Genomic DNA, 12,130 nt, shown 5'->3' on the forward strand with positions numbered 1-12,130 from the left:
TATTCAGTGGAGTTTAGAAGGATGAGAGGGGATCTCACAGAAACATATAAAATTCTGACGGGACGGGACAGGTTAGATGCAGGAAGAATGTTCCCGATGTTGGGGAAGTCCAGAACCTGGGGACATAATCTAAGGATAAGGGATAGGCCATTTAGGACCAAGATGAGGAGAAACTTCTTCACTCAGAGAGTTGTTAACCTGTGGATTTCCCTACCGCAGAGAGTTGTTGGTGCCAGTCCATTGCATATGTTCAAGAGGGAGTTAGATATGGCCCTTACGGCTAAAGGGATCAAGGGGTATGGCGAGAAAGCAGGAAAGGGGCACTTTTAATGGTGGTGCAGGCTCGAAGGGCCGAATGGCCAACTCCTGCACCTATTTTCTATGTTTCTATGAACACGCACGGACCCGGCGAGGCTGTGCAAAAGCCGGTTTTCGGCACGCAATGCACATGTGCTGAAAACCGACTTTTTCCATCTGTCAGATGGACAGATCCTCCATATCCCCACAGCCAGGACATTCTTGCCCATGTCTTGCCCAGCGAATGTGCTAAAAACTCTTGCGCCTGATAAAAACAGGCGCATAGCCTACTTTTACCAGCGTAAGAGTTTAAAACATATAAAAACATGACAAAAATGTGTTTTTAAATTTTATTTTTAATGTTAAAAACCCTGTCCATTGAGATAAGCTTATTTTAAACATAGAAACATAGAAACATAGAAAATAGGTGCAGGAGTAGGCCATTCAGCCCCTCGAGCCTGCACCGCCATTCAATAAGCTCATGGCTGAACTCAGAGGGTGGTAAATCTGTGGAATTCTCTGCCCCAGAGAGCTGTGGAGGCTGGTTCACTGAATATATTTAAGGTAGAGATAGACAGGTTTTTAAGCAATAAGGGAGTGAAGGGTTATGGGGAGCGGGCAGGGAAGTGGAGCTGAGTCCATTATCAGATCAGCGATGATCGTATTAAATTTGCGGGGTGGGAGGGTTACTCATTGATAGTAATAGGAACTGGGAGTGACAGAGCTCCTATTGTGATGAATGAGAATACTTTACCTTGATTGGGTGTCCATGCCCACGTGACTCCAGGCTCCAACTCCAGGACGTACCTACAAGATGTGAACGCGCTCCGATGCACATGAAGAAGACGCCTAAAACCAGAATCGTTGATGGGGAGACGAGCAAAAGGGAGGTGCGCATCTTTTTTCTTCTTTCCAGGCGCCCGCCCGTGGGAAGCCCAGAGCCAGGATTTCAGGCCCAATATTGCTAAGACCATCTATGTTAGTCATATACACGTGGAAATATTCGGACTATTCCCAGCTACTGCAGTTAAAGGGGAAGAGACCAATATCAGGTTTAATAGACCTTAGATATTGAGGTTCAACACTGGGGATGAGATTTTCCACTTGTATGTTCCCAGCCTGTGATCATCCACCCATTCATTTTAAAGTGCAGAAAATCAAGAGCTGAAGAGTATAGAAGTGAAAAATCTCCATGTACAAACCTTAGAGATTAAGGTTGATAGATACTGAGGCTCATTCTGCAACATTAAGGTGACATGAGTAGAAGATTTTCAGTTAAATGTATCAACATTGGTAATGCATGTTGACAGTTTCAACATTAAAAGCCATTTAACATTATCTACTAAAACAAAAGCAGTTACTATATTGAGAATTAATACAAAACATTTAGTCTCCATGAAGTTGTGGCTCTAGTCACTGTTTGTCGCTATGGAGAAGCTCAAGTTCTTGAAGCTCCACTAAGCTAAAAGGAAGATCAGAAATGTGGAATAAAAGAGAAATTGAAACTTCTAAATCTGTTTCTTCTATGTTGGTCCCCAGCTCCACTTTAAAGCCATAGTTATTATTTCCTATGTTCCTATGTCCTATATCTTGGCTCAAAAAATTGTACTGCCATAGGTCTGTCTTGCATCCAATTTCCTTCCTTCACTCACCTGTCTCATAACGTCAAATTTCACTCCTGTTTCCCATATCAACCCCCGCCATCCATCTTTATCCTTCGTCACCCCTTTATTCAACCTGCCATCCCACCCGACCCTACCAGCCCACTGAGCCTCAGCACCCCCATGCGTTGGAGGAACCTGGCCTGTCCATGGATGGACTGCAAATGGAAGAGTGAAAAGTCCCATCAGGAGGCAATCTACTTTACAAATGGTGGATTATAAATGGAGCCCTCCCAAACGCCCCCACTGTCCAGCTTTCCATCCCTGTGCTCCGTTCCCCCTCCCCCCTGGTCACGGAGACACATTTTGGTCCCACTCCAAAGCCTCATTTCACCCTGAGCTTCCTAGTATGGGATTTTCTCAGCCCCATGTTCCCCCCTCATCTTCATTAAGCAGCATTTTAGCCCATGTCTCTCCCCCCCACGTTGAGCACATTTCCGACCTTGTGCCCTCCAACCCCCGTCAAGCATTCTATCAGTCCCATCCCCCCTACAATCCCTGTGCTCCCTCTCACCGTGCAATGTTTCTGCCAATCCCCACCACCCCACCCCACACTTGGGTCCTTGGGCTCCCACTGAGTAGCATTTCTGCCTTGTGTCCATGTCTCCCTCGCACTGGGCAGAATTCCTCCCCCCCCCACGTCCAACTAGGCAATCTTTTGAGCCATGCCTACCCTGACCTGCGAGAGGACACCACCGCAGGTCAGGAGTATAAGAGCTGGGGCACCGGGCCCCTGCAACATCGTGGGTCTACCCCGACCTGCGAGAGGATTCCACCGCAGGTCGGGAGTGTAAAGAGCTGGAGAGCGGCCCCTACAGCTTCCAGCACGAATGGTCTCAAGTGTGCGATGACTTTGAGGTGGGCGACTAGGTGACATCATCAAGGTCCAGGTTGCCGGTTAGAACGTGGGCAGGAACATCGGCAGGGCCCAAGTACAGTGGAGGAGCGGAAAGGTCGGGGCGGAGGTGCGACAAATGAGGGTATGGGGCCAAGAAGAGCCAAGGACCCAAGGGCAGCATGGGCCAGCCCACACTGCGATATGTGTGCGCACTAGGTCTGTGCAGCAGAGCAGGTCTCCAGTCATCCTGGTTAACCCTTGCCACTGGATAAAGGCCTAGCTCTGTCAAGCCCGTGTGGTGGCTGCTGTGCAACGGTCACCACACGTTAAAAAAATCCACACACAGGCATCTTCCACCCCTGGAGTTCAGGACTGTAACATTTGTGAACTCTCGTGGAAGCAAGTCATCCTCGTTCGAGGGACGGCCTATAATAATGACCCCTTTATGTAACAGCATCTCAGCCTTTGTCCACCCCACCATCACACTTGACAGCATATCTACCTGTGGCCCCATCACCCCATTAAACAACATTTGTGTGTGTGGTTCCCCTCTGCGACTCAGCAGCAATTGAGACTCTGTCTCCCCCCCCCCCCCCCATTGAGCAGCACCCTGAGCAGTCCAAATCTGAGCTCCAGTAAAGGCCTACCCCTCTGCTGCCATTTCCACTCCCAGTTGATAACTTAATTAAACTGATGAATTTAAATATCAGATGTATACAAATTTCGTATTATAATATTCTACGGCTTAATTTCCAGACTCGCGTACTAATTGTTCAGCAATGCACATTAAATCTGCTTACCATGAGTGGTTGTGGTAAAGCTCTCATCAACAATGATGTACAACTGCAAAATTGGATGGGTTTGAATTTGCATCTCCAGGCCTGAACTGGATATAACCTGAATGTAGCTGGAGGACTGTCTGAAAATTGCAATGTTCTCTAAAAAAAGAATAAAATCGATTTTATATAGGTATAATCAACAGATTCATGGTTAAATTAATATCTAAGTTAAAAGACTGAATTAAAAACCAATGCACAAAATTGAGATATGACCACTCCAAAGAAAGAATACCATCAAATGTGAGTTATGGAAATAGCTTCATTTCCTTAATTCTTCCTTCATTATTTTTTATGAGCGAGGGTACTATTTTAATGCACCTTTGAAATGATTTAATGACTATAAATTGCCCAAACTGTTCAGCAGCAACCCAATCCCAGTGATTCTAATGTTCTCTTGTTTTTGCTGTCCGGTAAGAGAAAGCAGGAAAATCCTGTCAATGCGGAGTTCTCCCAGCATCCATAGTGTACATGGAATGGCTCCATAGATACTGCAGGATGGCCTGGGATTCCCACAATGTTTGATCCATTAAAGTGAATGGGTTGCCAAGTGCAGAAGCAGAATACTTTCTGGTTACTCTCCCTGGAGAATTAAAAAAGGAAAAAAAATCTTCCTAAAATTAGCACCAGCAAATCCGTGGCTATGAAGAGATGCCAATCAAAAATGCAAAGGGAAAACAAATCGAGAGTGAACAGACCTGTAGACCCATAAAAATACTTTCTATGAAAAGTACAGTTTGTTTCAGTGATACTGCCCATGGTAACTGATGATGATTTAGGAATGATAGATTTCAAATGTTTGGTTACAGAGTTTCTGCATTAATCAGCAGGTCATATTAAATATAATAACTAGTCTCTTAATGGTAATTTTTGTCTGAGCATATGTCTGAACGACATACGGAAATTTTGACCGAACGTCAAAACAAATATTTACCCTCTCTGATGATATTTTGCTCAGTAGTTACATCTAATGGATAGCGATATGGGCATTATCTGAAACTGGAGCTTTACGATCAGTCTGGTACATGTGCTCAATATGAAGTTCAATCAGATTTAAACAGTTTCAATACAAAGTTTATTTTACCATCTTGATAGGGTAACTTCATGATTTTATTGTTGACTTCTATTGTGTCTTGCTTTGAAATTATGATTTTGTTCTGTGAAAAAGAATAAAACAACCAAATAATATAAATTGGAAGACTATCTCCAAGTGATATATCTGAATAATGCAACTGAATGTTGTCACAGGTTGAATATAAAACAACCTGAATACAGGATTAACACTTAACGGAACTGTTCAGCTACACCACACCAAAGATAAGTCAAACAAAACTACAGGCATATTAAAATAAACAAATACAAAAGGGATGGATTTGTAACTTGCCACCCAGGTGTAAAACTAGTGTTGTAGATCAGCCGCCTGTTACAGAAAGCACCCGAGTTTAATTTCCATGGAAATGACAATCAGAAGATTTCTATCAGGGGCTGCCAATCTGCAGTGTCAGTTTTACACCCAGGTGGCAAGGTTAAATCCACCCCATACAATGAACAGAGCAAAGGTATACAACTGTTTTATTAGTTATACAAAGGCGTTTCAAATTGCTGAAGATTATTATAGGTCGGCCATTACAGAGATGATCATTTCATGCACAAAAATCAAAATATGGCAGATACTGAAAATCTGAAAAACTAGAAAAAGCTGGAAAAACTCAGCAGGTCTGGCAGCATTTTGGGCATGGAACGCTCTCTCACAGCAGTTCAGAGGAAGAATTGTACACCTGAGTCATCAACCGATGTGGCCTGACCGATTGAGTATTTCCAACCTTTTCTATGATCATTTAACGCTCCAGTGATACAACAATCAGTTCAAGACAAATGACAGCTGTAACCGTAGTTACAGTGCTTGCTCACAGCTCCTGTAAACAGAGGAAAGTGGAGTTCCATTGTACAAACAGATGGAGGAGTTTGCTCATTGGTTTACAAGCCTCACTGAAATTTCTGATGTTCAAAAAGAGCTGGTGGGATCATCATTTATCATCTGACAGTGGAGGTTAATGGTAGTACTCTGGATCACTGAGTTCTGCTTAAACTTTCAATTCTTAACTTAAAAAGTTGGCTGCTATTAATGCACAGCACAATCAGGATAAGGTCACATTTCAAGGCATCTTTATTGTGAATGCCAAGCTGCCGTTATCTATGAAATCAGCAGCGTTAAGACTCCATTGTACCATTTTCAAATGTACAGCTAAACTGGGGTTTATTAATTCAGAACATTTCAGAGATTAGATTTTGCAGAAGAGACCTTCATTGAATACTTGTAAAAATTAAAAAGCCAAAGAGAGTGTGAATGTGGTTCCACTCTATTATTTTAATTTTTTGCAGTAAATGAAAATGAAGCAATAACTGGTAAATCAGCGTGTATTTTATATGTACTCGATGCTCCACTGAAAGAATAATTCTATTTATTATAAACATTTTTGAAATTATCTAATATCAAACATTATCAGGTTATCTGGTTATAAAAACACATTTATTTGCGAATGCTGTAGTCTGCAGAGTTTTTTGAGTGATATATGCGTTTACCATCAATTTGTCTTAAAATACGCCCAATGTCAAAATTAGATTATTAGTGTTAAAAATGTAATCACGCACCTTTGATAATGTTATCTGTAAATGTGACATAACTGAGTATATGTTGATCAAAGGAATTTATTAGATTTTCAAATGGCAATTGATAAAGTGCCACATAGGAGATTTGTTGATGAAGGCGGTATTAAAGAGGATGTGACAGGATGGATAGGAAGTTGGTTAAAGGACAGAAAACGTAGATTAGTGGTTAATGGACTGTAAGGATGTAAACAGAAGGCGTCATTATTGGACCAATACTCTTCCCAATATTTACGTGAGCTGGGCTTGGGTATAGGGAGCACAACATCAACACTTGCAGATAACTTAATGTGGTTAACTGTGAAGAGCTTGTGTCTACAGTTTAGTACATTGGGAACTAACCTGTCGCAGTGGAGAGAAATGCAAGTTGGTACATCTTGAGAGCAAGATTGAGAGCCAGATACACTAAATGGTAAAACTTTAAAAAGGAGAGAGGGAATAAAAAACTGATATCACTAAAAGTAACCATTAAGCCGTTGGAAAATTCCAACTGGTTCACCAATGTTCTTTAGGGAAGGAAACCTGTTGTCCTCACCCAGTCTCATATAATATGTGACACCAGTCCCATATCAACGTAGTACGATTACATACTACGTTATATTTGAAAACTACTGAAAATAGTGACTTTATTCATCCACTCCATAATAAAATGTAAAATTGGGCAAACTGCTTTTATATACATAGTGGAGCACACAGTTTGAGATGAGAATTAAACTTGTCTGTGTCAAATAGATAACAATAATTTAATTTTGCTCTTTATTGCTCTCAATATTCAGTGCATTGTGTTGCCACTGGATCAAACAAAATCATAGAATTGTTACACCACAGTAGGAGGTCATTCGGCCCGTCGAGCCCATGCCGGCTCTATGCAAGAGAACTTCAGCCAGTCCCACTCCCCCGACTTTCCTCAGTAGCATTGCAACTTTTAAAATTTCAGGTACTTATCGAATTCCCTTTTGAAAGCCATGATTGAGTCTACCTCCACATCGCTGCGTAAAATAGTTTTCCCTCATGTCGCCTTTGGTTCTTTTGCCAATCACCTTAAATCTGTGTCCTCTGGTTCTCGGCCCTTCTGCCAATGGGAACAGTTTCTCTCAGTCTACTCTGTCCAGACCCCTCATGATTTTGAGCACCTCTATCAAATCTCCTCTCCACCTTCTCTGCTGTAAGGAGAACAACCTCATTTTTTCCAGTCTCTCCATGTAACTGAAGTCCCTCGCCTCAGAACCATTCTTGTAAATCTTTTCTGCACCTTCTTTTAAGCCTTCACACCGTTCCTAAAGTGCGGTGCCCAGAATTGGACACAATACTCCAGTTGTGGCCGAACCAGTGTTTTATAAAGCATAACAGCAAAATACTGCGGATGCTGGAATCTGAAACTAAAACAGGAAATGCTGGAGTTGGTGTTCAACCTCCACACGGTAGAGGTCAGTTCGCCAAACCGAGATAGCACCACCCTTGTCAGCAGGTTTAATGACAATATTGGGGTTGGATCTGAGTGAGCGGAGTGCTGCAAGTTCAGAGGGAGGTGGGTTGGAGTGAGTGAGGGGAGCAGAGCCATTGAGACAGCCGATATCATGTTGGCAGTTAGCAATGAAAAGATCTAGCGAGACCCAGAGGGTGGGGTCCATGTAGAGCGAGAATTTTGAAAAGGTTAGAAAGGGTCCTTTGTGTGGGGGCAGGGGGGCGGGGTGGGGGGGGGGTGTGGTGGGAAGACTCCTGGCCAGAAAAGTGGGCATGGAGATGAAGGCTTCGGAAAAAGAGCTCAGCAACGTGTCGAGCTCGAAATTCATTGAGGTGGGGCGTGAGGGGATGAAGCTCAGGCCTTTGCTGAGGACTGCTCATTGAGTGTTAGAAGGGATCGTGAAAACACGGCAGTTGGTGAGATTGGAAGAAGGGATAGGATCAGAGGGAAGTGAAGGGGAAGAAGGTTCTGGAAGGGCATTGGTGTCCAAGAGTTGTTGAAGCTTGCGATCCTTGACACCTGAAAGGAAGGAAAAAAGTTTCTTGTTGAAGTGCCGGATGAGGCGAAGGATGAAATGGAACCGTGGTCCAGGACAGGTTTGAGATAGAGTGAGTTGGTGCTGCTGAAGACAGACGTCGCATGGTATTGAGTGTGGATCCCAGGACGTGGCGAGAGCAGTGGTTGGAGGAAGGCTGAATACCTCGGAGATATCTGGGTGGATCCTGGGTGGATCCGAAACATGAGGGGTGGAATTTGAATTGGAATCCACATGGACAAGTCGGAGACAGTTGCTGAGGAGAGATGTGGCTGTGAAAGCGAGTCTTGGTCGGTACTTCATCAAACGCAAGAAGGGAAACAGAAAGCATGAAGAAGTACAAGGTGAAAGAGACCAACGGAAAGCCCCGTATCCAAGGAGGATTGGAAGATTATGGCCAGTACCTCCACAATTTCCACCTTTACTTCCCTCAGCATCCTAGGATACATCCCATCCGGTCCTGGTGACTTATCTACTTTAAGTACAGACAGCCTTTCTAGTACCTCCTCTTCATCAATTTTTATCTCATGCAGTATCTCCACCACCTCCTCTTTCATCATGACTTTGGCAGCATCTTCTTCCTTGGTGAAGACAGATGCAAAGTACTCATTTAGTACCCCAGCCATCCCTCTGTCTCCGTGTGTGGGTCTCCTTTTTTGTCCCTAATCGGCCCCAACCCCCCACCCCTCTTACTACCTGTTTACTATTTACATGGCTATAGAAGACTTCGGATTTTTTTAATGTTAGCTGCCAATTTATTCTCATACTCTCTTTTTGCCCTCTTATTTCCTGTTTCAGTTCCCCTCTGAACTTTCTATATCCAGCCTGGTTCTCACGTATTCTCAAACTGACATCTGTCATACACCCCTTGTTTCTGCTTGATCTTACTCTCTATCTCTTTCGCCATCCAGGAAGCTCTGACATTGGTCACCCTACCTTTCCCCCTCGTGGGAATGTACCTCGACTGTACCCAAACCATTTCTTCTTTAAAGGCAGCCCATTGTTCGATTATAGTTTTGCCTGCCAATCTTTGAATCCAGGCTAGCTCCGTTCTCAATTGGCCTTCCTCCAGTAAAGTATTTTGACTCTAGATTGCTCCCTGTCTTTTTCCGTAGCTAACCTAAACCTTATGTTGCTCTGATCACTGTTCCCTAAATATTCCCCAACTGACACTTGATCCAACTCGTTCTCCAGAACCAGATCTGGAAATGTCCCCTTCCTTGTTGGGCCAGAAACAGACTGATCAAGAAAGAAAATTGTTATATGGGAACCAATATTTTATTACCATTAGTGAGATGCCCGAAGCCATGTATTTTCTGGAACATGTGACTGGCTAGAATGTCCTGTGGGAGTCAAGTAATTTGGTCAGCAAACGCAGAGCAGTGAGAAAGGTTCGCCAGCAGCCTGAACTAATACATGTGCTGATGTGGATTAAAGTGAGAATGATACTATGTACTGGTTTATTTTTATTACATAAGAGCAATAAGAAAGCTTATTTGATTGTCAGACTTGTTCTAAATGGAAGTATGGTCTGGAGTGTTTGTGGAACCCAGTGTGTGACCCTTACCTGATTTGTGGCATAGATTATGCTTGTCAGCTGGGTTTCTGAATATCTGACACCGCATTTATCAAAAACTGCTTCGATAGTTCCACCATTAGGCATCTTAGCACTCTGCAGCACAGAAACACATCAATTAGTAATTCAATACTAGAAGAATGAAATTACTTAAAATGAGCATTCCTCCAAAAGATATGTTCACTACAAGCTATTATATAAAAACAACCATCACTGAAATTAACTCAAACAGATTTATTACAAACATATTGCAGCTTCTCGATGATTTTGATGGCTGGGAGCTGTGCCTTCAATAAGTTCTGTTTTTGATTGGGATTTGGAATATCATTTGAATTCCCAGGACTGAGTTTAGATTGATTTAGAGGAGTGACACCATTGGCATCAATGTAAATTGTTGCTGTATTCCCTTCTGGTGCCAATGAGCACAGTACACCATAAAGGGCAGAGGGAGTTTGCGTGACATAACTCAATTTACTTCCCCCGTGCACCCACAACTTCGGTGCACTTCTGAGACAGAGGTTAGGAAAATTGCCCTTTGAACTTTAACCACAACAGAGCTAAGACCAATTGGCCTGCATTTCGGGCCTTACACCTTTACTCTTTGAGCTGGGGTGTAAAATCTGCAACTGTTAGCACTCATTTGGTCATATTTCCAATGGGTTTTGGAAAAGTTTCAGCTGTTTTCTCCCCAAACTCCATCAGTGCTCTGGGGTGCTTACCATCAGGGCCGAGTGATTTTTCTACTGTTACTGCTCAGCTGTAGCAGATCAGCTGCCCGTTTTACACCTCGCCTGATATTCATTTCCCAATAAGACAATGGGAATTAAAATCAGACGGTGTGTAAAACAGCCCGTTTTCTGCCTGACAGTAAAAGCGAAAATTCACTCCTTAGTCTCATTAAATTTCTAAATACTTGTCTCGATATGTGTCTGTTCCACATCGTTTTTGGATATTGTTCCAAACGCTCTTTCACCATTCTCAGTGAGAACTGAGGCTAAGTACTCATTAAGCATCTCGCTCATTTCCTCAATCCCAAGTGTACGATGGCCACCTTTTTCTCTAAGTTCCACTCTTTAACTTAAATAGTGCGCTTAGAAACGCCATTGTCATCATCACAGGCAGTCTCTCAAACGAGAGTTCATAGATGTTTCAATGAAGGACCCAATATTCCTGGTCTTGAATTGAGGGAGTGGAAGATGCCTGTGCGTGGATTTTTTTAACGTGTGGTGACCATTGCACACCAGCCACCACACGGGCTTGACAGAGCCAGGTCTTGGTCCAATGGCAAGGACGACTGGAGACCTGCTCTGCTGCACGGACCTAGTGGGCACACATATCGCAGTGTGGACTGGCCCATGCTGCCCCTGGGCCCTCACCTCTGCTGGGCTCCGTAGGCTCATTCGCCGCACCTCTGCTACGACTTTCCCGCTCCTCCGCTGTACCTGGGCCCCGCCGATGCTCGAGCCCACGCTCTAACCGGCGACCTGGGCCTTGATGACGTCACGCAGTCGCCCACCTCAAAGTCGTCGCACACTTGGGATGACTCACGCTGGAAGCTGTAGTGGCCGCGCTCCAGCTCTTATACTCCCGACCTTTCCTACTGTGCAGGTGAAAAATCATCATCACAGGCAGTCCCTCGGAATCGAGGAAGACTTCCTTCCACTCTAAAAGTGAGTTCTCAGGTGAGTGTACAGTCCAATATGGGAACCACAGTCCCTATCACAGGTGGGACAGACAGTGGTTGGAGGTAAGGAGGGTGGGACTGGTTTGCTGCACGCTCCTTCCGCTGCCTGCGCTTGATTTCTGCATGCTCTCGGCGATGAGACTCGAGGTGCTCAACGCCCTCCCGGATGCATTTCCTCCACTTAGGACGATCTTTGGCCAGGGACTCCCAGGTGTCAGTGGGGATGTCACACTTTATCAGGGAGGCTTTGAGGGTGTCCTTGTAACATTTCCTCTGCCCACCTTTGGCTCGTTTGCCGTGAAGGAGTTCCAAGTAGAGCGCATGCTTTGGGAGTCTCTTGGCTGGCATGCGAACGATGTGGCCTGTCCAGTGGAGCTGATCAAGTGTGATCAGTGCTTCAATGCTGGGGATGTTGGCCTGGCCGAGGACGCTAATGTTGGTGCGTCTGTCCTCCCAGGGGATTTGTAAGATCTCGTGGAGACATTGTTGATGGTATTTCTCCAGCGACTTGAGATGTCTATGGTACATGGTCCATGTCTCTGAGCCATACAGGAGGGCAGGTATTACTACA

The 12,130-nt window shown here is 44.2% G+C and overlaps 1 protein-coding gene across 1 annotated transcript in view; it reads right to left on the bottom strand.

Annotated features, from left to right (window-relative positions):
* LOC139279611 (mucin-6-like) overlaps positions 1–12,130 on the bottom strand; it is an 838,525-nt gene that overhangs the window by 361,350 nt on the left and 465,045 nt on the right. The window contains exons 13-15 of the mRNA XM_070898726.1: positions 9,867–9,971; positions 4,717–4,789; positions 3,597–3,734 (exon numbers count right to left, since the gene is read on the bottom strand). Coding sequence (XP_070754827.1) covers positions 3,597–3,734; positions 4,717–4,789; positions 9,867–9,971 — 316 coding nt within the window. The remainder of the gene's footprint in view (positions 1–3,596; positions 3,735–4,716; positions 4,790–9,866; positions 9,972–12,130) is intronic.

Source organism: Pristiophorus japonicus, chromosome 14, assembly GCF_044704955.1.
Source record: "Pristiophorus japonicus isolate sPriJap1 chromosome 14, sPriJap1.hap1, whole genome shotgun sequence".
In the NCBI taxonomy this organism is placed as follows: Eukaryota; Metazoa; Chordata; class Chondrichthyes; family Pristiophoridae; genus Pristiophorus; species Pristiophorus japonicus.